Source organism: Corythoichthys intestinalis, chromosome 4, assembly GCF_030265065.1.
Source record: "Corythoichthys intestinalis isolate RoL2023-P3 chromosome 4, ASM3026506v1, whole genome shotgun sequence".
NCBI lineage: Eukaryota > Metazoa > Chordata > Actinopteri > Syngnathiformes > Syngnathidae > Corythoichthys > Corythoichthys intestinalis.
This window is the reverse complement of record NC_080398.1, coordinates 20,310,743-20,338,605: the sequence shown is the minus strand read 5'-3', so window position 1 is coordinate 20,338,605 and position 27,863 is coordinate 20,310,743. Positions and strand designations below refer to the sequence as shown.

Below are 27,863 nucleotides of genomic sequence, written 5' to 3'. Positions count from 1 at the left end.
GATTCACAAATATCAACTGATTAAAGGTTTAAACTGTTTAAAAGGTTTCATGAGTGTTGAATTATGTACCTGTTTTACAACAAAGAAATGCAGAATGCATATGGTGGAAAACACAGACAAGATTGAAAAAGCAATTTCTGCTCCTGCACCCCTCTTTAAAAAAAAACTGCTGTATTTTAAGCCAAGATAACTGTTGTGTTTGATAGAACAATATGTCTATATGCTGCCATAGCAGATTCATGGCGCATGAAGCCCCCGAACTATTCTTTGTCCGCTTTACCCTAGAAACCCGTTTACAGACGTCGCGCAACCGCTTTTGTTTCCACCCAGCCATAAAAAGAAGGTAAGTAATCGTATTTATTATTCGAAATGTCTGTCATTTTTAGCTTAGAATCATTAATTGATGTCTGATATTTAATTTAAAAAAAAAAAAAAAAAAAACGACTTTAAAAAATGATTCACTCGCATATTTTAAACTTTTAAACAAATGACGTCACAATGACGTCTGTAAAAAAGTCACGGATATCTACCTCATAACTATCGCTTAATTTTATTGTTTTTGTTACTGTCGCAATATCTCCGATATGTTAGATCAGGGGTCCGCAATCTACGGCCCGCCTCCACATTTGGTCCGGCCCCCTGAACATTTTTTTTTTTCTTTTTAATTTATTTTTACTTGTGTTATTTTTTTCCTGGCTTTTTCTGTGAAGAACCCAGAGAGGGTTATTTGGTTATTATCTATTTAATTATATTATATTATATTATATTATATTATATTATATTATATTATATTATATTATATTATATTATATTATATTATATTATTTACTTTTGTTCCGTGAAGAATCCAGAAAGGGTTATTTGATTGTGGCTTTCTGAAAAACAATACATTTTTACATTTAGGCACTCCTGCAATCGTCACACTTTTTCTGTTACAAACTGACCCCGGCCTCTCATCAGAGAAGGGAAAAGTTATGTGGCCCTCACAGGAAAAAGTTTGGGGACCCCTGTGTTAGATGAGAAATAATCGATCCAACCAAAGAAAATTTGGAAAAAATACGTTTAAAAGGGTAAATATATAAAAAAGAACATCTCGACCACTCCTTGATGTCTGCTATTTCAGCATCGCGACCCTTGTTATATTACCATGTTTCACCCATAAAATCCCCCCAAAATCCAGCTGTGGCCATTCACAGCTGTGTTTTGACACTCGGTGATACATGCTACATGGAGTTTTTGGATCGAAACAAGCTAAGCACACGATAATATCTCCTTAAAGTCATGGCGTCTGTAATTCTGCTCTCGCGTGCTCTCGCCTCCAGATAGGGTTTCGCTGTTTAATTTCTTTCTTTCTTTTTTTTTAAATGCCCGCCTGTTCAAAAATTTTCTTCCCCCAGAAAATTGAGATTTTAAGCTTTCCAATGATTTATCTCACATGCATATAGGACAATTTTGAAATTTGGCCAAATTGGGAGTCTCAGAGCGGAACTTCAAGTCACCTGACTGTTTTCTGCCGTTTACTGTATACAGTAGTCTTCTCTTTACCTAATCATTATAATATTGCCTATTGTTTTTGCATTTTCCTAAGTAGCCTGCAAAGAACTTTATTCCACACTTTTGTAAAGAGTTTGGATTTGATGAAGGGCTTCACTCTTCCGAGTCTCTTTGAGATTAATTCATCTGTTGCCATTTTTTTTTTTTTTTTAATCATCACTAGCATTTTTACAGTGATTAATTGGGATAATGCAAACAATGTACAATTCTTTCAGATTTCCTGTCTTTATATCTGCAGGATTATTCAAAAATGAGGAAATAATTACGGTAAATTATCATAATTTTAGTGGAGTGCAACATCTTTTCTTGGAAAAGTTAAGGCTTCTACACTATGCCAAGACATATAATCGATTACTTTTATAATGTGTAAAATTTAAAAAATACAAAAATTTGAATTGTCCAATATTATCGGCGGAATATCGGCCTGGTCTGGTCACAGTTTAGCACAGCAGTTATGCGTATTGACCATTAGATGTGTCTAAACTAAGAGGCTTGTGAAGAACTGTGCATGATGTGAAAAAAGGAGGGCAAAAAAGGCAAAGATACTCCCGGCGCACAAACACAGACGAGCACTAGCTAAGCAGAAACAGTGATACTGGTGACTAAATATCATACGAGGCATGGGCTTTGTAAAGTTAAAACATCTTTACTTGAAAAAAATGTGTCGCAACAAACCAATCAAAAGTGTATATTTACAATATGGATAAAACTTTATATGTTGAGCATACTGTAGATACCATCAAATCTCAGGAGTGAATTGTGTCCTGGTAGAAGAGAGCTTGACCTTGAATTGAATTACACAACGTATCATACTGTCAAGTCATCTATTGATATGGATTTTAATTGCTGAGTTCTTTGATGGTTGCGTCCTTCCTATTGCAAAGTTATTTTTATGGCAGGAGAGCGTGTAGAATGTCAAAAACATTGTCCCATTTCCTGGCCAATACCAAAAACGTTATTGGTATGTGGAAGGGATATTGTACAATGTAAAATTGTTTTTATGACGTCCTTTCAGATTTTCTGTCTATTTCTGCAGGATTACTCAAAAAGGAGGAAACAATTATGTTATTATAATTTTTGTGAAGATCAACATTTTTTCTTAGAAAAGTTAAGGTTTCTACACTATGCCAAGACATATAATGGATTAGTTTTATAATGTGTAAAATTTAAAAAATACAAAAATTAGAGTTGTCCGGTATTATTGGCTGAATATCGAATTGGTCTGGTCACAGCTTAGCACAGCAGTTATGCGTATTGACCATTAGATGTGTCTAAACTAAGATGCTTGGGATTTGTTATGGGAGCATTATCATTATTACAGCATCCATTTGGGTATCACATACAATTAGCCATAATTATTTAAGTCCAGGACCACATATAGCCGTATCAGAGTTCAGCTGCTAGTCGGTGTTACCACGGTGGGCGGTGTTCCCACGGTCGCACCAGTGCCCAATCTCGTCAGCGGTATATTTAAACGCAGGCGACCCAAGGAAGGGTTGCCGAGATATTAACTTGCTGGTTGCCATTCGACACTTTGTACTTTCGAATCACAGTGTACCGTATTGGCCTGAATATAAGACGGCCCTGATAATATGACGACCGCCTCTTTTTCAAGACTCAATTTTGAAAAAAATACTTTTTGAACATCAAATTATTTTTTTTATACAGAAAATAATTACAGTACATCTGAAACAAATGATTATAACAATATATTTGAGAGAAAAATCATGATATTTTGCCTCATTCAGATCTTAATATCTGAAAATTTAAATATGTAAACTAAAGTGCAATCACATTCGTAAATGAATGGCTTCTGGTTTTTGAAATGTAAATAAACCAATCTATTGTGATAAAACAACAAAATTGCAATAACTGCATTAACCATCAAAGTGAGGTCTAACTAACTGTAGTCTTGAAACAAATCTGAATAAGGAAAAACATTGCAATCAAATAATGCAAACTGGTTAAACTTGAGAGTAGCTGAGATCTGTCATGACAGAACATCGCTTCAATGATATCTGGCGCAATCTAATGTCGTGAATGGGCATAATGTGTAGACCGCGAATATAAGACGACCCCCTCTTTTTCAGTCTTGTTTCAATGCAAAAAACACTGTCTTATATTCGGGCCAATACGGTATTTGCTAGCTTGTTCGTTAGCCACCTTTGTATTGTGATCCTCTACCTTGTGCAGGTATTGAGTGTATTTATTTTTGTTGTCTTATCGGCTGTCTGCCCACCGCTTAGTTTAGTATTATTGATTCCCGTCGAACTATTGTCACGGACCCATTTTGTTTGTTTTGTTTGTATTTAATATACCCTTGTACATTTCTGTGTCCCCACATGATTATAGCCCCTTAGTCACCCTGAGCAAATGCATTCATCAAATCAATGAATGGATGTGCCAGAATTTTCTCCAGTTAAATGTGCAGAAGACAGAGGTGATCATTTTTGGGCCAAAAAAGGAAAGGTCAAAGATAAGCAGCCAACTTAGCACAATGTCACTTACAGCTACAAATCAAGTCAGAAACCTTGGCGTAATTATTGACTCAGACCTAAAATTTGATAGCCATTTAAAGTCCGTCACTAAATCCGCTTATTACCACCTAAAAAATATAACCAGAATTAAGGGGCTTCTGACTCAACAAGACATGGAAAAACTTATGCATGCATTCATTTTCAGCAGATTGGACTATTGCAACGGTATATTTACAGGTCTTGATAAAAAATCAGTCAGGAAGTTGCAGCTGGTACAGAATGCTGCAGCCAGAGTCCTCACAAATACAAGGAAGCTGGACCACATTACACCAGTTTTGAAATCGCTACACTGGCTTCCAGTAAGTCAAAGGATAGACTATAAAATACTACTGCTCGTCTACAAAACACTTAATGGCCTTGGACCAAAATACATGCTTGACTTGTTAGAGTCCTATGAGACATCTAGACCCCTAAGGTCATCTGGAACCGGTCTTCTGCATGTTCCAAGAACAAGAACCAAGCAGGGTGAGGCAGCATTTAGTTATTATGCTCCTCACCTCTGGAACAAGTTACCCGAACGTCTGAAGTATGCTCAAACTGTTAGCTCTTTTAAATCAGGGCTAAAAACGCTTTTGTTTAGCACTGCATATCTATAACTGTCTATATATTTCAATCTACCTGCTTTCTATTCCTCTTGTTTTTATCTCCATTGCTGATTTCAATTATTATTATTAGTAGTAGTTTTTGTTTTATTTTTATTTTATTTATTTATTTTTATTCTGTGATTAAATGCGATCTTTTGTCTTCGTTTCTACGTTGTGTTGATTTAAATGTGATTTTTATGATCTTCATGTGATGTAAAGCACTTTGAATTGCCTTGTGTTGAATTGTGCTATATAAATAAATTTGCCTTGCCTTGCCTTGCCTTGAATGCATCCCCTCGATTTTGTCTGCTCTTGTGTCCAATCTTGTTTTCCGCATTCACGGACCGTTACAAACGGTTTGATATACGTAGATATTGGATTTTGGACAATATCGGGATAACGGTTATCGGCACATGTGGGTAGAAATACGTTAAATTTACTCCGTTACATTTACTCCAGTAACTTTTTGAGAAAAATTTACTTCTAAGAGTAGTTTTACCACAGCATACTTTTTACTTTTACTTGAGTAGATTTGTGTATAATAAACACTACTCTTACTCCGCTACTTTGGGCTACACTAGTCGTTACATTTTTCCTCTTTATTCTACATGTTAGATTTTACTTTACTTTATTTATTTATCTTTTTTTTTTTTAACCAGCGATGCCAATACCAGTTTCACCAATGAGACATCGCAAAAATAATCACATGACTCCATCACACCAATCAGACGCAGATTTGCCATTCTATGATCACGTAGGGCTGTTCAATCACGTGGCGTTTTTAAAGCACCGTAAAAAATTAAGTATATGACATAGAGCGCTGCCCTCAACATGACTCGAAAGCACAGATCTCTCTCCCAGTTTTTATTTAGCACCGATTGACAACGGAAAACCGGAAATATAATCCTTTTTATCTCATAATAGGAACTGTGATGGAACTATTCACTATTCAAACTATTCGAACTATTTTCTCCACTAGAGGGTACTCATGCTCTTTAGATGAATGATGTTTCCTTTTTGTAGAATTTTTTTTCTCTTGCCAGAATTCAACAAATTTTTTTTCTTTGCCTTAATGTGGTATTGTAATAGGTTGTAGTACACGATAATCATAACAGTTTATATACTAGATAACTTTGTGCTGAGTGAAAAAAAATACCTTTTTTTTTTTTTTTTTTAAACAAACAAACAAACAAAAAACATCGTAAGCAGTTAATCACAATGTTACTCATTACTTGAGTATTCCATTCACCAAATACTTTTTTACTTGTACTTGAGTAGAATTTTGGGCTACTCTACCCACCTCTGGTTATCTGTTAAAAAGTTATTATCTCTAACAAAAAAATGAATGTCCCAGTATTTAAATGTAATAATAATGTTATATAAATATAATGACATTAAACATTTTCTTCTCACATTCTAAAAACATCTTTAAAAAAACATCTATCCATAGTGTCTAAAATCGATTTTATCCATGAAAAAAAAGACTTCTTTCTTGTGAGAGTGAGGCTCTCACCTCCTCCCACTGGTGGATGTAACGTATGAGTCTGGAGAGCCGCAACAGCCGCAGAAGACTGAGGATTTTGGTGAAGCGGACAATGCGCAACGCCCGGGCTGTTCTGTACACTTCCGAATCCAGACTGTCCACCATCAGGAAGATGTAGTCCACAGGGATTGAGGACACAAAGTCCACCAGGAACCAGCTCTTCAGATAGTTGTGGCGGATGGCCCTGTAGCACAATCAGTCAGTGAAATTCCATATTTGGCACACTAACCTGTGTGGATGTGCTTGTAGTTTTGGACTGGCAGCTCATTCATATTCATCAGGAGACAACTGGAGTGTGAACAAAGGTCTTCTCCCACTGGCTGCTCATCACCTTTTCATATCACTTGTGTGGTTGAATGCCAGGAGAGCAAATTTACATTTGTGGCTGGCCTACTGCCCTATTGATATTAAACCACAGGTGGAAAATTACTCACACGCTGGACTTAAAGTATTTAGAAGTAGAAGTACTTGCAAAAGATTAGTTCAAATAGACATACTAATTCAAGTAGTGTGCTAAAGTAAAAAAGCAAATACAGTATTCTAAGACCAGATAAGTAAAAAAGTTTTTTTTCTCCCAGATTTTAAAGCATGTTTTAAGGTCCATAAACACTTTTCAAACAACACAAAAATATTAAAACCCTTATACTGTATAATGTGAGAGAGAACAGCAATGAATAACACAAAATATTGTACAACATTGTTCACTGCAAGACCATACAAAATTCTCACACCCCTAATACTACATACATAAACAAACACACACTGACCGAGGGTCCAGCAGTATTTCCGTGCTGTCCTCCTTGACGATCCCCGTGCGGAAGTTGAGGACCAGGTCGACCATGAAAAGCGTATCAGACACCACGTTGAAGATGATCCACGATGGCGTGTTCTCGTCTCGAAAAAACGTGATGCCCACCGGCAGGACGATGAGGTTGCCCATCATCAGAAGCAGCATTAACAGATCCCAGTAGAACCTGCAATCATTGGACAATAATAACATTTTTAAAATAGTGGTTTTATGCCATCAGTTTGTAAAGTTCAATGTACAAGGATTAGGCTATTTTTAATGTGGTGCTAATATTCCTTGGTCTTAAAATAAATAAGTGAAATGAGCAGGGGTGTGAAAGAAAATATCAAAATGGTGATATATTTCGTGATATTTTGCATTCTAAAAGGTTATTGATACGCTCATGCCAAGAATCGAGATATCGTTTTAAAAAGGTGTCAATGTTTTTTTTTTAATTAAAAAAAAAAAAAAAAAAAGGAACCAACAAGTTGCTACCAAACTCTTCCACCATAACAGTGTCTAAGTTAACTCTATGGCTGCCATTGACGGTGCTCAACGCCCAATCCATTAAGACTGGGAAGGGCGAATGATTGTTTTTTCCTTCGAAACCAGAGCATTTGCAATCAATCTGATTTTTGGGCATTTACAGCTCACTTTCTGTTCATTTTAGGGCATATAATATACACTCACCGGCCACTTTATTATGTACACCATGCTAGTAACGGGTTGGACACCCTTTTGCCTTCAGAACTGCCTCAATTCTTTGTGGCATTGATTCAACAAGTTGCTGGAAGCATTCCTCAGAGAGTTTGGTCCATATTGACATGATGGCATCACACAGTTGGTGCAGATTTGTCGGCTGCACATCCATGATGCGAATCTCCCGTTCCACCACATCCCAAAGATGCTCTATTGGATTGAGATCTGGTGACTGTGGAGGCCATTTGAGTACAGTGAACTCATTGTCATGTTCAAGAAACCAGTCTGAGATGATTCCAGCTTTATGACATGGCGCATTATCCTGCTGAAAGTAGCCATCAGACGTTGGGAACATTGTGGTCATAAAGGGATGGATATGGTCAGCAACAATACTCAGGTAGGCAGTGGCGTTGCAACGTTGCTCCATTGGTACCAAGGGGCCCAAAGAGTGCCAAGAAAATATTCCCCACACCATTACACCACCACCACCAGCCTGAACCATTAATACAAAGCAGGATGGATCCATGCTTTCATGTTGTTGACGCCAAATTCTGACCCTACCATCCAAATGTCGCAGCAGAAATCGAGACTCATCAGACCAGGCAACGTTTTTCCAATCTTCTATTTTCCAATTTCGATGAGTTTGTGCAAACTGTAGCCTCAGTTTCCTGTTCTTAGGTGAAAGGAGTGGCACCCGGCGTGGTCTTCTGCTCCTGTAGCCCATCTGCCTCAAAGTTCGACGTACTGTGCATTCAGAGATGCTCTTCTGCCTACCTTGGTTGTAACGGGTGGTTATTTGAGTCACTGTTGCCTTTCTATCAGCTCAAACCAGTCTGGCCATTCTCCTCTGACCTCTGGCATCAACAAGGCATTTCCGCCCACAGAACTGCTGCTCACTGGATATTTTTTCTTTTTTGGACCATTCTCTGTAAACCCTAGAGATGGTTGTACGTGAAAATCCCAGTAGATCAGCAGTTTCTGAAATACTCAGACCAGCCCTTCTGGCACCAACAACCATGCCACGTTCAAAGTCACTCAAATCGCCTTTCTTCCCCATACTGATGCTCGGTTTGAACTGCAGGAGATTGTCTTAAACCATGTCTACATGCCTAAATGCACTGAGTTGCCGCCATGTGATTGGCTGATTAGAAATTAAGTGTTAACGAGCAGTTGGACAGGTATACCTATTAAAGTGCCCGGTGAGTGTATATACATAATTTATATACACATACTGTATAATTTGGGTTACAGAACAGAAAGTGACCCATAAAATGTCCCAAAATCAACAGGAAGTGACCCTGAAATGCCCCAAAATCAACAGGAAGTAAGTAAAAATCAACAGGTAATGACCTGAAATGCCCCAAAATTACCATATTTTCCACACTATAAAGTGCATCTAAAAGCCTTCAATTTTCTCAAAAGCTCATAGTGCGCCTAATCTGATGCGCCAAATATGGATCAATATTCTTTAGTCATAGCATGACATTCCCATTCACGCAGCTTCATCTAGTGGATGCATAATGCAACCCCAACAACTACTGCACCTTATGCAGTGCGCCCTATATATGAAAACAGTTTTCAAATTGGCCGTTCAGTGAAAGTGCACCTTATAGTGCGGAAAATACAGTACCTCGTTGCCTGGCATTGGCTGCCACTGATGGCCGTAGAAGTGGGAGTGGCCCGTTGCAAGTGGGAGGGGCTGATTCGCTGCCACCCTCCCATTCAAATGGATTTGACATCTACGAGTGATAAACCTACAGCAGACGGTTGAAGATGGCTTGTTTTTCTGTTTATTAGTTGTTTTGTAGAATATCCTAGAAGGATTTCCTGACCCATGTATCGATAATCGTTGTATCGCCATATCGTGAGATCATCGTTATCGTGGGCTTTCTATTGCAAATCATATTGTATCGTGAGGTACCAAGAGGTTCCTACTCCTAGAAATGAGTGTAATTTTGTAAAACAACATCGCAGTAAAGGGTTTATTTCCTGGTGCTGACAAACAGTGTGCCCCTGTTAATAAGGGCTTTCATCTCAGTCAAATAATGTCCTTGTGTATAATTTATTTTATTGACAGTAGTTGGACCTTTTCACAGCAGGTAAACATTAGTCCCGACAGCTATGCTGTCAACTTTTCTGCTGTATATCAGTCGTCCATACATTGCAATATAAGGCCTTAAAGTGTCATTCAGGGAGAATTAAGTCTTGATATGACAAATAAATTGTGAGAATAGCGCCTTAATATTGTGAGGGAAAAGTCAGAATTTGAAACGTTTAATTATATACTGTAGTCCCTAATTGCAACAAATGTCTCAAAGGACTTCACAGGTGACATCCACTGATTTGAACCCCCAAAAGAGAAAAGAAAACCCCCAACCGGAGAAGATAGTAAACCTTGGGAAGGGCTACAGATGGGGTATTCCCCCTTCCAGGAGGACCAGGCAACAGTGGGTAACATTTAACAAATTAAATGATGCTGCAATACAATGATATCAAAAACGTGAGGCTCCATCCATTGTGTTGAAATGCCATTGGTGGGATCTCAGAAGAAAACCCCTTTCTGATGACCAAATGCTACAATAATTGAGTAATGAGAACAAAAATGATAACATGAGAATATGTCATAAGGAGAATAGGCATATGCCGGTATGAGATTCTGATGGTATGATAACCTTAAGCCAAAATATCATGGTTTCACAGTATCACCGTATTGCAATTAGAGCTCTAAAATGTGTTACTTTGAGATATCTGGGTTAGAAACAAAGCAAAACTGTTTTCCATTGAATAGGAGGCTAAACCCACAGCCACAGTTCAACATTATTACTATCAGAACAAAAATAATTTGAATTATTTTCCACGAAAAGCATGTGCGTATGACTCGTATCAAGTTTACATTATACACACACACTCTCTTTCTCAACACACACATTTGCCAGAGAGAAAAAAACACGTTTTACCACGGCTAGACACACAAAATACACTGGAGTTAACTCTCGTAGATGGTGGGAAATGTTCATGACAGTGTTCACTAACGTTTAATTTTGTGTAAATGCGAGATCATATTAGAGGTTTTGCCTTCTCGGCTATCAAAAAAATACCTCAAATTCATATGTCAAGGTTTTTAAAATTGATTGTAATTACTGGTGCACGATAATTATTGGTCCGATAATTATCGGTCCGATAATAGGAATTATGACGTCATCCCAATAAATCCAATAACATAATTAATAGGACCGATAATACAATATGAACTGTGCTTGCTGGCTGGGAAATCAGTTGACCTTTTGCGGGGCATTGCTGCCACCTGCCGGTCAGAATAATTAGCTGCATCTATAATTTGGCCCACAAACTCATTCACTTTACACAGTGCTGTGTCTAGCGTTAGCAATGACAATCGTGAATGCTTTCTGTTACTTATGTTTCCGCCTCGGAAATATATGTCTGTAAGTATTTATGTTTACTATAACATATGGATGTGCAATATATGTTTACTTCGGTGGTGAAGGGTCGTATGTACAGAACTTCATAAGTTGTTTTGTTATAGAAGCCAGCCAATGCTTAAGGCTAGTAGCTCAAGCTAGTGTGCTATGCTATACATACATATAATAGTTGTCGTGTAATGTTAGTCCTGTCAGCATGCTTGGTAGGATTTTATACTATGCAGAGAATAAACCTCATACTTTATTGAATATGGGTTCACTCACTGCCGTTTATATTGGTTAATATAAGGCAAGTCATTAATCCTTTTTGTTCTACCATATTTTTGTTATGAGGAATGAGTGCTAAACCTTACTATATAATGTTTACAGTGTTAGTTATAAGTTAGTAAGTTATTGAGAGGCCTTTTGGTTATTGATAGGCTTGCTGTCCTAACCTGTCTCCCAGGTTAAGAAAGTTGTTTAATGGACCAAGACCACAACACTCTTCTGTAGCACCAAATATTTTTATCTGATGACAAAGCACAGTACCTATTGGGTTATTGTTTTAGTTCAGTGCTCATTGTTCAGGAAATACATCTTCAATTATATTGACTAATTGATTGTGATTGACTCGAATTATATTTATTTGAAAATAATAAATATTGGCACTTTATTTGAAGTCAAGACTGGTCTTTGTTTTGTTCATTATAATAATGTTCATGTCATTATGAAAATTCTGGTGAGATCAAAGACAAATTTATGTTGAATCCACCATTTTTTTTTTTTTTTAAACCTCCAGGTGTTCAAAAACCTCGGGTGAATATACATTTTTAAAATTATATATTTATTATCGGTTATCGATATCGGTATCGGCTTTGAGGAGCAGGAAGTTATCGATATCGGTATCGGTTTCAATAAATGGATATCGTGCACCCCTAATTGTAATTATCCCGTCTCAGTCTCAGCCTTTCTCTTTCAGTCTTGACTCAGTCTCAACCACCAGTAGTGTTGCTCTTGCCGTCTTGGGCAAATCTTTGTCTCGGGTTGTGTGGTCTTGAGCACACTACATTTGTTCCTTATCAGTATTCCTGTAATACTCCTCGATAGCGTTGTATCTCATCCTTTCCTTTGCTATACTTCATCTCCTCGGGGTCATGTAGAATTTAGATCTTTTGGAATCATTTCAAGGTTCTATCAGGGAAGCATAAGTGAACTGTAGAGGAGAAATAGCAAATCAGTAACCTTGAGGAGTCTCATTAATCTGAATTACATGTGTATTTTGGTGGGTGGGAGAGGGAGAATCAGGAGTTTAGGGAGTGACGTAAGTCCCACTCATAAAACGACGGGGACACTGTAATGTTGAATGTGATTAACGGATGACAGATGAGACAACCCAATCATGTGCAGATCACTTGTGTCCTCCTTCCATCTATTTCCCCACCAATCCTCCTCATCCATCACCTTAACCCATATCAATGACTTGCCTCCCTCCCCTCACAGTACACACAAGCATACATACACACACCACATTCTCTTTACGAGAGTACGCTGAAGTGCTGTGGTCGATCCCTATTGAGCTATAATTTGGTAACAAAACCTCATGGTGGGACCACTAGACTGATGAAGATGAAGTATGACTCATCATTCCACACGCTCGAGTGCACACACACTTTTAGTAGAGCAATGCAACGGGGATGCTGCTGTCATAGCGATGGATGAAGATGAATTGTGACCTTGAGGACTTCCTTTGTTAACTGTGATTACACAGAACAATTCTACGACATTGTCTGATCTCGTGGGATAGGTAATGAGTCACGTGCTTGCCAACATTCTAACTCGTTCATTGGACGTCTTTCACTGTCTTTCATTGCCAAAGACTGAAACATGTCAGGAAATGAGTTGGATGTCTGTCACCCTCTATGGTAGCCAATGAATCAACTGTGTAACTGTGAATGGTTAATTAAATCAGATATGGATTCTTTGATTGCTTCGCCGATACTTGGATAACAATTATTAAGATAATTTGTCATTCACGATAACTTAGCATAATTCCAACAGACAGCACTGTCAATAGATTTTGGGCTACACAGATGGCAAAGTTAGCACCTTAGAATACAGGTGTTAAACTCTGACGCCTGCGAAAGCAAATCAATTGTGTTTACATCATGCAAAAATAGTAGTTTGTCGTCAGTTTTTAAAATATTAAGATGTTGCAGTATTTTTTATGTTTTTGTTTTTTGTTTTTTCACAAAGCTCACTTTAAAAAAAAAAAAAAAAAGTACTGGCTTTTAATGTCAATACTACTATTATGTATCAGAACAATGAAAAAAATAAAAATAAATAAAAATCAATTGAAAAAGAAGGGGGGGTCCCGGTGCCGGGATTGGCGATGGGGCGGCATACGGTTGGTCGCCAACGGGCTTACACTCACAAGGGATTCACACGATTACTGGGTTCTAGATCACAGAGCTGATTTGTGTACACTCTACCCCTTTCAATCACTTAGTTTATCAACTCCCCCAGCCCGTCCCCCTCTTTCCCTAGTCAACAGGTCCCCCACATGGTGTCAACCGGAAATACATCTAGCTGACGATAACACCAGCATATTAGTAGTTAGTGTAGACATTCAACGTATTTCTTGTTGTAGTTTGTGTTTCTTTTCTGTCTTGTGTTTCTTTTCTTCTGTTCCCCAATAATCCCTTCTTGTTCACTGATTTGTCATAATAAACGAGGTATGTTGAATGATCACAATGGGAGTATGTCAGACTCTCAATGTGAAACATTGAAACTGTTCAGACCATCCGGGCACTTAGACTTCCATTCTCCGTGTCAAACATGTTTAGAAAAAAAAAAGAAAAAGAAGTAACAAAAAACAGGTACCAGGTCTCAAGATTTGACTAAGTCTGTGATTGGCGGGCAATCAATTCAGAGTGCATTCCGTTACATGCCCATCCTTAGCTGGGATAGGCTACAGCGTCCCCGAGACCCTCGTTAGGATAAACAGATAGAGATAAATGAATTATTTGAAAAAGTACAAGACATTTTTTCAACTCATGCCTGTGCAACCAGTAAATTTGCAGATTTTAAATTCTTTATAAATCATTATTATTATTTTTTTTTTTTTTAATTAATGCTGACAAATGTCTGCGCCACACTTGAGCCCAGTTGCTGGCCATAATACACAAATGAGCAGCTAAAGTACTGTATTTATCAATAATACAGTGAAAAAAATGGTGATGTAAATATTTACTTTGTGAGACATCCATCCATCCATCCATCCAGCCATCCATCCATCCATCCATCCATCCATCCATCATCTTCCGCTTGTCCCAGGGTCGGGTTGCGGGGTCAGCAACTTTAACAGGGAAGCCCAGACTTCCCTCTCCCCAGCCTATTCAACCAGCTCCTCCGGCAGGATCCCAAGGCGTTCCCAGGCCAGCCGAGAGACATAGTCTCTCCTGCATTTTCTGGGTCGTCCCCGCCGGTGGGACATCCCCGGAACACCGCTCCAGGGACGTGTCCAGGAGACATCTGAACCAGATGCCCGAGCCACCTCAGCTGCCTCCTCTCAACGCAGAGGAGTAGCAGCTCGACACAGAGTCCCTCCCGAATGACCGAGCTTCTTATCTGTCTAAGTAAAAGCCCGGACACCTTGCGGAGGAAACTCATTTTGGCTGCTTGTATCCAGGATCTTGTTCTTTCGCTCACGACCCAAAGCTCGTGACCATAGGTGAGGGTAGGAACATAGATAGACTGCTAAATCGAGAGCTTCGCCTTTCGGCTCAGCTCTCCTTCATCACTACTAACTGGTGCAGAGTCCGCATTACTGCAGACGCTGCACCTCCACTTGGGGAAGGATCTCATCCCCGACCCGGAAAGGGCACCCCACCCTTTTCCCACTGAGGACCATAATCTGGGATTTGGAGGTGCTGAATCTTCATCCCTACCGCTTCACACTCAACTGCGAACTGCTCCAGTGAGAGTTGGCGCTTGATGAAGCCAACAGCACCACATCATCTGCAAAAAGCAGAGATGCAATGCTGGGGTCACCAAACTGGACCCCCTCAGCGCTTCGGCAGCGCCTAGAAATTCTGTCCATAAAAATTGTGAATAGAATCGGTGACAAAGGGCAGCCTTGGCAGAGTCCATCCCTCACTGGGAACTAATTTATGTGTACTTAGCCTGCATTGTAGCACTGTCTGGTTGTGTCACTCATGTGACGTGCTGCGCTCTCCCATCCCGATTCACCAGTGTGTCCTCTCCAGTCTTCAAGCTTGCACACATGCACACACGGTAAGATTTTTCTTATCTTGGCCAGAGACAATATGCAATGTTGCTTTAGCCTTTAATGGTCTGTGCTGAGTGATCATCACACACTAAATGTAACTCGTTGCATTCTCATTACCATTAGGCTAATCCTCTTAAACTCTGGAACAACTTTTTTACATAATACAGATATAATTGATTGAAAATAATGTACATTTTTCTTGCTGATTATGTATCATCACGAAGTTTCCGTTGTCCTTGTAGACACTACACTATGTGCTCGTCTGTCAGTGTTCATTCGAAGTAGTTGGAAACCTTTATTTATCTCAACAAAAACTAGACGAAGACAAACACATCTTGAGATGACTAAAATATGACTAATGTTGATAAGTATTATTGTCCAAAGGGCTAAGACGAAAATTTAAATGGCTGCCAAAAACAACACTGGTGTGGAACCATTCAATGACTTTTGTAGGTCTGGGTATGTGTGTGTACAAACTAATTCAGGTGGACCCTGTTGCTAGCATGCGGATCAGAATTGCAAATGCAATTAAAGTTTCTCTCCAGGCTCTCTTGCCAGTCTTATGATGAACGTGAGCAGGTGCTGGGTGGTTAGTAGTGACCTGCATGGAGCTGCTCAGCTGGTGTCACACTCACACTCATTTCACCAACTGCTTCTCCTGTGATTGCAAGCTTGTCTGCCGTGATGAAAAGAGTGGGGCCGCTGGTGCTATATCGACCCAAATAAATGGGCACAATGACACTTTCATTTCAAAACAGTTTTACATGTCAGGACGCTCTCACGTTGAACAAAACGGTTTGGATGGCTCTATTTCGATCCATCTATTTTCTTAGCGCTCGTTTTCATTGAGGTTGTGAGTAAACTGGACTCCATCCAAGCTGACTTTGACTGAACTGGCAGGCCTATATAGACAAAAAGCTACTGTATTTATATACAGTAGAGCTGAAACAAATACTCGAGTAACTCGAGTTTAAAAATCTATCTGAGTAATTTTATTCACCGCGAGGAATCATTTAATTTTGCCAGCTCTTAGCATCACGTTTTGCCCGGACTACTATTAATGCGGGACAACACGCTGACGTACCCGAAGAAAACAGAGGCGGCAGATATATTCAAGGATGAAAATGGCTAGAATTTCTTGCCGGACTCCCAGACGTGAAGGTCACCACGGAGCCAGAAATTTTTTTAATTTTTTTTTTTCTTTCATTATTTTTTTGGGGGGGGGAGGGGTCAAACCTCTTAAACTACTGAAATGCAAAGAAAGCTGTTTTAGCACAGTTATTTCTATAACACATACAAAAACTGATTTTTATTCAAAATTGTATTTTTTTTCACTGATTTGCAAAATAAAAGTTAACAAAACAGCAATAACCCCAACCTCCATCTCCTAAATTTTATTTTCCCTCATTTCTTCACATACTAAATGGCAAGTCTCAATTTTAACTACTTAGGAACATGGGATGTACTGTATATTAAAATTAAAGTTAATGAAAACATTTACTTTTTTTTAATATATATATATAATAAATAAGTAACATACATTCAGAAAAATAAGTACAAATGACTTATATTATGCAGAGTGAAATGAAATATATTTTGAAGATCACGCAAACATTGACTTTTTTTAAATCATAAGGAAATGAATAACTAGCCTAACATAAATGATCAAATATAAGTCCAAAGTGCACATTGACAGCTAAGATGTTCTGAACCTCCCCATCAGAGCAAATAAACTAAATATGATAAATAAGCCTCCTCAACTCTTTCGTTGCTCTTAAAGATTTGATTCATTTTATGTTGCATTGCCCTTTTTTGTCGCATCAATCAAACATCCTTTCTTTTTTTTGCTGTTCCAGAAAACATGCACATTTGAACCAATCAGAGCTAACTATCTCTGCTGATCAGATGTCAGTCTGTCAGCCAGTTGAACGGATAAATGAGTCCAGGCGTTTTGCTATGCTGCGTGCATTCGCACATTGACGTGACTCATCATCGTCAGACTCAGATAACTGCAGCAGCTGGGGAAACCTCCATGCCGTCCGTGGAATAGAATAAATGATAAATATTGGTGGAAATGGATTACGCTACACAAGCACTTTATTATGATTGTTGTTAACACTTGTCTGTGAATCTGATGTTGGTAGATTGTTTTCTTCTTGGAGATGAAATGCATGTGTGACAGCTTAGCTTTTTTTTTTTTTTTTTAACAAAGCGTTTTGACAGTTGCCGTCATATTTTCGGAATCAATGCACCATGTACCAGAACAGCATTCGGGCCCTGAAACTTATACCGGAAAAGCATTCCGGCCCGGAATCTTATACCGGAACTGCGTTCTGGCCCTGAATCTTATACCGGAACTGCTTTCCTGACCGTTCTGGCCCACTTTCACCCCTGGATATATTTGATTTCAACCATGCATGGATATAGAGATAACGACTAAGAAGCCGAAGAAAGCCAAGAGAAATGCACCAAGAAAAGCCAGAAAATGTCAAAAGTGTGGGAGCATTTCAAGCTGGAGACCAAGGTGAACACTGTGTCATGTATTTACTGTAATACAGCGCTTGCATAACAATACCCCCGTCTGGCTACCCGCGGCCCCGCCAACGCTTCCGCACCCCCGACTGGAACCCGCAACCGATGACCTGTGTTCTGCAATTCCTTCTACGCAGCGAGACGTCCTACACAATGCTCAGTGCGCTTGTACAAACATCCACACTCATGCCCACCAATGTTGTTAATCTTACTTTTAAAAAATTAATTAATTACAGTTACAAATTTACTTCTCCCAAAAAGTAATTGCGTTTGTAACTCAGTTACCTGAATGTAAAAGTAAATAGTTCCTTGACAAAGTAACTGGTGATAATGTTCATGTTTTTTTTTTCTTAAAAAAAAAAAAAAAAAATTAAATGGTCACACAATCTGAAGTTTAAAGGGTTTTTGGGACAATTGGCCCTTGCCCAATTCTTTACCCTAAACTTTACTAGACAAAGGGGTATTACGGGTATTGCGATAACTAGATAATAACCTTTGCTATGTGTGGAAGTCATTTAATGTTGTGAATCAACCGTTAAAGTTGTTAAAATTGCTCCCGTTATTGCATTAGTTCCTTTCTGTCTATTTTTGACATGTGTACGTTTTAAAACTGTTTCATCATTTAAAGATAGATTTAGTTAAGTTTTGCCGATTTAGGAGCATTTTAGATAAAAAGTGACTTAGGTTCGCCAGGAATGTTCTCTACAACAGAGCCTTCATGAGAAGTCGACTGCTTTAAGATGGCGGCTGTTTACTAACGCATCTAGTTCTTTATTAAATATGTTTCTAATGTTGCCGTGTCTGTCATTTGCATCTAGTCCTGTGTATATGTGATATCTACCGATGCATCATGTGGGCGTAGTTTGTAGGCTATCGGCTACAGTCAGGTATTATTGGAGCCACCTAGCATAGTAGCATCACGGTCGCAACGGCGTCACACTCCCTTGCCTCCTCCCCACTCCTGCTCTGCTCTCTCGTCTCCGTGAGTCCGTCTTTTTCCAGACGTTTCTTGCGGCAGTCAACCAACATCGTAACGCATAGTAACGCACGCCTTTCCCGCCTCAGTAACGGTAACGGCGTTGCCGAGATAAGAAAAGTAATTAATTAGATTACTCACTACTGAAGAAAATAACGCCGTTAGTAACGCCGTTATATTCTTACGCCGTTATCAACAACACTGATGCCCACATCGATTAAAAGCGGCAAGTACTTACAATTTTTGTTTTTATTGAGTTTTTATTACATTTTCATTGCCTCAAAAATACTTTTTGGATTTATTTCCGTCTCATACTTTTTAACCATTGTGTTTTTTCTGTGGTAGCGTTAATGCAGAATGCTGATCTGTTGACCGCATTAGTCACATAGTGTGTTTAAACAGTCCTAATTTAATATAACTACATTTAAGTATTTTCTTAAGGCATTTTTTAGTACCTCCTGCCAGTCTGCATCCAAACAAAACAAGTTGAGAGTGCACAGTAGTACTTTGGGGGTCAAACGCGGCTCATGTAGGACGTTTCTATCATCATGACTACTGTCGATGCATGGCTAACGTTCTTTTTATACAGGCTTTATTTAATCAGTGAAAAAAAAAAACAATCCTTATTTGATCTAACTACATTTAAGTATTTTCTAAGGCATTTTTTTAGTACGTTTTGCCTGTATGCATCCAAACAAAACAATTTGAGAGTGCACGGTAGTACTTTGGGGGCCAAATTCGCCTCATGCAGGACGTTTCTATCATCATGATTACTGTCGATGCGTGGCTAACGTTCCTTTCATACAGGCTTTATTTAATCGGTGGGGGAAAAAAAGAGCGCTGTGGAGTGATGAGGGTATAAAATAAAACATAATAAAACTAACTGTCAATTTTAGCTCGATAGTCATTGATGGATAATGGACAAGTATCACTGGTGCTTGATGTGCAGGCATATAACAGGTATCATAAAAAAAAAATTGAAAACTGCAAAAACTCAAAATCCTATCAGAATTTAAACTTACAATTTAACTAGAACATAAAAATAGCTTAACACAAATGGAAATTCAATTGAAACACGTGGATAAATCACTTAACTTTTACATGATGTGTGTTATCTAGTGTAATTACATTTTTAGGTAAGAAATAAGATTTTTCTAATAAGATCTAGAAGTTTTTTGAATGAAACGAGTGAATTTTTGCTTTTGTTTTCTAGTCACATCTAAAATGCAATTGTTGGCTGTTTTCAACAATGTACATCGAAAATAAAGACATTGATGGTCTGTAAATGGTTCAATATTAGGGGAAATTCTTGTTTTCTAATGTATATTTAAACTGCTCTTCACCTGAAAATGTTTTATCCGATTACTCGATTAATCGATAGAATTTTCAGTCGAATACTCGATTACTAAAATATTCGATAGCTGCAGCCCTAATATACAGTATATGAAGTTTAAAATTACAATAGAACCAATTATGAAGACATTCACAAATATACTGTATATTAGTACCTTTCCAAACAATGTGCAGGTGAAGGAATATGAGAGCCAAAGTCATTTGTCCCTCACTACCGCTTTAGGGAAAAAAAAAAAAAAAGGCAATTTCTTTCAACCAGTGAAATTGCTGCTCGCTTTGTTCTCTAATTAATTAATGGAAATAAATGCAATAAAGTTCGTGCCGAGACATTACCCAAACAAGCAATATGACTCGCTTGGATGACCATAGACAAAAGTATTGAGATGGCATCGCAGTCTTACTCCTTTAGATGCAAGTCGTTTCTCGCATTGACTTCTCAACCTAAGGCCAAGGTTGTTTTGATAGTTAGATTTTTCATTTAGTTGGGCTTGTACTGTCTTTTAAATTCAGAGCGAGTTTGTCCATTTTTATTTATTTTTTGGTTTAGAATTAGTTTTAGTTGTTTTCTTGATTCAGGATATTTCTTGTGTGCAAGATTTAAAAAAAAAGAAAAAAAAAACATTGTTACGTAAAGAAATAAAACTATAATTCCTGTCCTTTTCATATGGTGTACAGTTGTTAGTAGTAGTAGTAGTAGTAGTAGAAGTTGTGTTGTTTTTTTGTTTTGTTTATGAGTGGTGACGGTATGGACTATTTGTGTCTTGAGCCCGCTGCATGTGCCGAATCCACATATCTGCCCACAAATTGCAAGACATAATTCAACAGTTTGCATTAGTGCCTACAGGGAAAATAACAACTATGCTTTCTTTCTCGGAGGCTAACGTGTGTTTTGCTGTTCATTGTCAGGTTTTTTTTAGACCTGGGTATCAAAGTGCAGCCGCCTCCCTGGTTGTCATGGTAACAAAAGCCATACTCAGTATTGACCTTGCCATATATGGGGTGGGGTAATCACCGGCTTACTAAGACTGTCCTCTGAAAATCAGTTAATAAACAATACATATTGTGTGTGAAGTATTTATTTAATTTTTGTTTAAATGCATGCTTCAGACACTTATTAAAGGTAACCACGGACTTAAAGACTTGTAAGCTCTGCCGGCTTCCACCCGAGGCTAGAATTCGTAACGTGACTACCAGTCTCTGTGCAGCATCAACAGTTGGACAGACCCCCTCCACAACCGTCTTCTGCGTCGCCTGCACCTCAATATTTGTATGATCACTATTTGTTGTTCAATTTGATGAGCTGAGCATCCACATTCAAGCGTTCCATCTCTGTTGGCATTGTTGTGTAACCGGAAGAAAACTAGAGGAAGTCGACAAGAGTCCCCTATAACTGTACAAACACAACACCACGCCCCTCTAGTGGCTTGGTGGCGAATTACAGAGCAACGCATTCCCTTGCTGCAGAACTATCGCAGTGTTTTTCAACTTTTTCTGAGTCACGGCACGTTTTTACATCAGAAAAAATGTCGCGGCACACGACAAACCAAATATGTCCCAAAATTACTTCCTGTACATTGTATTTAATTATCCAATAATTTCTCAATATTTATCGTAACTCAGTGTGACTTGAGCCTGTATAGATGAACACAAAGCCGATATCCTGGCTGGAATTGAAGAAAGACACTCACGAAGCCCTTCTTCAACAACTCTTTGTCTCTGTTTTTATTTATTTATTTTTTTATCGCAGTTAGGCTTGAAAAGCTCAGAGTTATCAGACAGGGGGACTTTAGCACTGCCTTTAACCGCATCAGGGCCAAGCATCTCGCTGACAATTACTTTGCAGGCAGGTAGTATTAATTTCTCTGCCACAGTGTAGGACTTTTTGAATTTAGCATCAAGTTCAGCAACAAGGTAACTGGCTTTGAGGGCTTTCTCATTTACCTTTTTAGTTTTTCCTCCAAAAAGTTGGCTGTTTCACTGTGTTTTCACAAGGCAAACAAAATAGTTCATCGACTTGTTTTGAAGTGACGAGTGTTTTGTTTGGAGATGACGTTTAAGCTTTCTTAGCACCATGGCGCTGTTAGATAGCTGCTCGTGTCGCATTCAAGAACTGCTTTGATTTCTAGCAATCGGCCACCTTGCTGTCCTCGACAATGTGTTGGAATGAAACACAGGGGGAGGATTGACGGTCGTCACATATGGATAAAATAGAACGAACACTTTCGTGTATATCGACACTTGATGTATCTAATCTAAGGACGTACAGTAGACGTGCTGGGGTCCACATTGTTGCGGACAGCAAGGTGGCTAGAAATCTGAGCAGTTCTTGAACGCGACATGAGCAATACCTCCCTCATTTGCACACAACGAAACCTTCTACCTAGTCCTTCCTTCCTTCTGCAACTCCACCCGACGTAAAAATAAAATAAAAATGCGATATTGGATCATTTCTCTCTCCGCACAACAGACAATCTATCACGGCACACTAGTGTGCCACGGCACATCGGTTGAAAAACACTGAACTATCGAATGCTCATTGACGCCGTATGGTGTACGTCGTCGGTATGCCGTCACCGCAATGCAGAAGCCTAACTCAGTCTTAACGATGTGACGTCACTGCCCTGCGATGTCAACAACAATGGCGACCTACTAGTTAACAGTGTTGGGCACGTTACTTAAAAAAGTAATTAGTTACTCACTACTTCTTCCAAAAAGTAACTGAGTTCCTAACTGAATTACTCTATAGTAAAAGTAAATAGTTACCAGGGAAAGTAAATATTTCCGTTACTTTAAAAAGTTGTTGTATGTCAAAGAATTTGAAATTTTCTGAGCAGTATTCGAGTCAGTTGAATAGAGAAGAACAGACAGGTAATTGTGTATAGAAACTTGTAATATTTATTGCACCTCACCAGCAACAGATTTATCCTACACTTGAAGTGCAACAAAAATAAACAGATTTGAATTGCTAACCACAGATGTCGACAAAAGCTTTGCCCCAGTACATAAATTACACTTTACATGCACGTTCTTTCCTTTAATTTCGACCAATTTGAAAAAGTGTTTATAGCTCCACCTCGTAAAGGACACATTTTCCTCTGAATGCTCTGACATCATATCCCTCTGCATCTGTTTTGCGTGTGTGTGTTTGCTGCACGCGCTGTTCCGGTTTGTGTGTGAAAACACCGGCTCTGAAGTACGTGCGCTATTAGGCTCGAGCGTTTACGTCACAGAATGGGGGATCACGTGAGATTTGACAACAACGCAGCCATATTGGAAGCAGGTCTGGCTTGCGGGACACTAAACTTTAACTTGCCAGCTCGATAAAAAGACAAACTCGTTACTAAGGCGAAGAACAGATATGTGATCAAATGTTGACCCTTACGAGCAAGCCGAAGACAAATGGAGTAAAGATGTCGATGGGCTTCCACAATTACGCGAAATGGACATTCTGCTGCATTTATTGTTTGGTGTATGTTACTGAACTCATCAGCGATTCCGAAATTACAAATCGTTACAAAGCTACGAACAGTTTTGCTGCGGATGGGTGCAGGACCTGCACATTATGACCGTATCAAACCGCAACTTCATCGTTCTTGCAAAGGTAGACAATGTGTGTTTACTATTTTCATTGCCATGCCTTGGATGACAAACAAACAGAAGAGTAGACTCGCTATGGCTAGTAGTTTCTTCAATTTATTCAAAGTAAGTAACGGCGAAAAAAATCATTAGTTAGATTACCCTGTTACTGAAAAAATAACGCCGTTATGTAATGGCGTTATTTATAAAAACAATTGTATAAAAACAAAAAAAAAGATGGGTTCCTATATCAAATTATTTTAACTCATAATAACGTTTATCTTTAAAGAACGACAAGTCTTTCTATCTGTGGATCCCTTTAAGATACATGGAAATTATTTTAAATTGTGAAAAAAATGTATAAAAAGTCTTGAGTGACAAGGCGTCGAAGATTATATTCAACTACCTCCTGGCAAGGCTGAGTTTTTTCTGCCCTCTCCTTCCAGTCTTTATGTATTCTTTGAGGAGCAGCAGCGTGACTTAATGAGGTGAGAGCTTATCAGCAAAGTCCTTTAATGGAAGGCGCACGCACACACATATACTGTCTTTTACTCATCAGCACAAGTTCTTGTGTTCATGGTCAGTGTTGGACAAGGAATGGAAAAGGGGCTTTAGAAAATAATCTGTCTTTACTCTCGCTTCAGATTACAAGTATTTAACTGTTAGACTTAAAGTCAGTTGACTGAATTATGCATAACGCATACTCAAGGAGCATAATTTACAATGGCATACATAATTAATCCATATTCAATTAGAATATTCCACTGACAGTAATTGGAATTATTAACATCCTGAGACAGGTTTACGAGGGTTTCAATGAGGACTGAGATTACCGGCATTTACTATTCTCACACAATGGCAGCGATCTTCAGCAAGATGGATACACACTATAAATTACGCTGTGTCTGCGTGCACGAGATGAAAAAAGTTGTAGTCCAGGAGGATCTGGGGGGAGCCTAGTCAATCTTCGTACTTTTGTAGCATTAGCTTGTCTGATCTCTACAAATTAGGAGTGAAATCAACTGATATTTTAATGTATTATAGACATACAATGGATTATCCAAGAATGATTGAACAGTACATTTCAATTTATATAGCTATGCTCCAGGCGGAGTTTGACTTTTGGGGTAGGGGGGAAAAAATGTTGGTGACCCCGAATTGCAGTGTCAGCAATAAAATTAACTTACAAGAATATTTATAAAAATAAATTAAAAAGCGTTTTTTGTTTCCCATCATTCTTGATGGGAATTCTAAATCAGACTCCTTAGCACAGCTATACTTTTCGTCAAGATTGTCATCCATTGAATATGATACGCCCGCCGGTGTCGTGCCAATGTAGGTACCCCCGTCAAAAATTACATCCCCTGGGCGGAGCCACTGCAATGCATTCAGGGAAGGCGGAGCCACTGCGCTGAACTGGTTTGCTTGATTTTCATGTTTTGGTGATGTAGTTATCTCCGAAGTTTCAAAACATGGTCCATCCATCAAAAAAAGCCCTTTTTTTTCCTGTCATATAACGGAGCATATGTACTGAACGTAAAAAATGTTTTACTGTCCTGTATGGAGTTTCTCCAGTTTAAAAACCTCGACGTCCAAAATATATAACTGTGGTTCTTTTCTGGCTTCAATTAATTGTTTAAGTCGGAATAACTCATAACTAATGTGTGTGTGTGTGTGTGCACTCCCGCGGCCAATGAAAGGGGTAACTACATTGGCAAGACACCGGTGGTGCTTCTGTTGTACAATTAGCGTCTTTCATGGTGCAAACTGGAACTCCGCTCACCCTTTTGGCGGTGTTCTCTGGCGTTTCATGGTCCACATTTTCAATCCTTGGTTTTTGCTCAGTAGTTGTTGTCACTTTTGAAATCTTAGGTCTGAAAAAATTACATATATCCATCTTGCCTTTCGGTCCTCGGGTGGTTTGGCTAAGCAAAGCAAATGACCGTCTTAAGGTGCTAGTCACATGATGTGTTTGAAAAATAATTTTGACCCATTATAAAAATATGTTTTTGTTCATTTATTTATTTGTGTTGTTTTATTGCTTTACAACTTTTATAGACAATATTTTACCAGAAAAGTCTTAATTTTAAAATCATATCTAGGATAGTCAATTACATGCAATGACTCTTTTCAGCCACCAGGGGGCGCATGGCCCCTTAAACTCCACGTATGGCTATGCTGAACCTATTGCCATTATAACATTTTCTAACTGTACAGGCAACTAATGTATGTTAAAACATGGCAGTTACATTCATGTAAAACACTACTTTTGATCACAAGTGATGAACTAGCTTATCATAAGAAGCTAAAGAAGCAGTCTACTTCTTCAAAGTCAAAAATCCTACACGAACTCAAATGGATGCCTAAAAGATCCGAATGGAAGTCTGACATTGACTTGCTGAAAAAAAGCCTAGTCATATCAAACGAAAGGCAGTGGAGCAAAAAAAACGAAAAAGGAGAAACTACCAAAATGAAACTAGGAATGGTAACGTTTAAGGGAAACAACGCATGGCATGCCGACCGAAATGAGGTCAAGTGTGTTGCACTGATGTCAATTGTGACATTTCATCAAAATTTAGCTCACATTGAAGCAGTGTTGTTTTTGGCAGCCCTTTTAATTTTCTTCTTAGTCTTTTGGACGATAAGACTTAAGATAAGTAAGACGTAAGATACAGTAAGTCTTAGATTCTTAGACTCTTAGTCATATTTTAGTCATCTCAAAATGTGCTTGTTTCATCTAGTTTTAGTCGACGTTTACTCAAAATGTTTTCGTCTGTAAAATAAAAAAAAATTACTACAGAAATAAATAAGTTGATAAAGTTAATAAAGCTATTTCGAATGAACAATGACAGACAAGCACATATTGTAGTGTCTACATGGACAACACCAACTTGGTGATAATACGCACTCAGCAAGAAAGCAGTACATTATTTTCAATTAATCACGAACTGAGTGTAAAAAAAGTTTTTAAGATGATGCTCACCGTTAGCATTAACCTAATGCTAACGCGAATTCGATGCTAACGCTATAAGATAGAATTAGTGTGTTATGATTACTCAGCACCAGTGTTGTTTTTGTCAACAATGATGATAACAAAAATATTTAGTCAACGAACAATTTTTTCAGGACGGTGACGTCATGATGACGCGCTAAAAACGTGTCTTAGGAGACTAAAACATAACGAGATGGATGCCAGTTGTCTGACGACACGAAAACGAGATGAAAATTCACCATAGTTTCCGTCATACAATGTGTGACATTTTCTCATTGTATGTGTAGTTAGAACGCATTTAGCAGTGCTTGGTCATGTCACTCATGTGACGTGCTGCCTCTCCTCCCCGTCCCCCCCGCCCCACACCGAGAGACACACCGAGAGAGTAAGCCTGTGCCGATTCCAGGCTCATTTGTAAAACATATGTGTCAGGTGCTGCTTGGTAAGTTTTGCTTTCTTATCTTGGCTAGATGTGCCATGTTCCTTTAGTCTTTAAAGGTCTGTGCTAAGTGATCATCACACACTAAACTTTGTAGTGTTAGCATTGCATTCGCGTTAGCATGAACATTAGCACGGTCTTCTTAAACTCTTGGAAAACATTTTACATACAGTTCGTGGCGTCCAGTTGAGTTTAATTAATTGCAAATAAATGTGCTGTTTTCCTGCTGAGTGTGTATTATTAACATGAAAATGGTGATGTCCTTATTGACTCCACAGTTATGTGCTTGTCTGTCATTTTCATTCGAAATTATTGGAAATTATTTATATATTTTGGTTGACTAAAACTAGACGAAGATGAACATATTTTGAAATGACTAAAATATGACTAAGACTAATAAGTATTTTCGTCCAATAGAATAAAATGACAATCAAAATCGCTGCCAAAAACAACACTGCTTAGCACGGACCTTTTTAAAACAGCATTGCATATTCTCTCTGGGTTAGGATTTCAAATAGGGCTGTCAAATGATTAAAATTTTCAATCGAGTTAATCACAGCTTAAAAATGAATTAATCGTAATTA

The 27,863-nt window shown here is 38.5% G+C and overlaps 1 protein-coding gene across 2 annotated transcripts in view; it reads right to left on the bottom strand.

Annotated features, from left to right (window-relative positions):
• LOC130915369 (potassium/sodium hyperpolarization-activated cyclic nucleotide-gated channel 3) overlaps positions 1–27,863 on the bottom strand; it is a 65,428-nt gene that overhangs the window by 20,213 nt on the left and 17,352 nt on the right. For both annotated transcript variants that reach the window (XM_057835339.1, XM_057835338.1), the window contains 2 exons: positions 6,986–7,192; positions 6,189–6,402 (listed from right to left, as the gene is read on the bottom strand). In XM_057835339.1, coding sequence (XP_057691322.1) covers positions 6,189–6,402; positions 6,986–7,192 — 421 coding nt within the window. The remainder of the gene's footprint in view (positions 1–6,188; positions 6,403–6,985; positions 7,193–27,863) is intronic.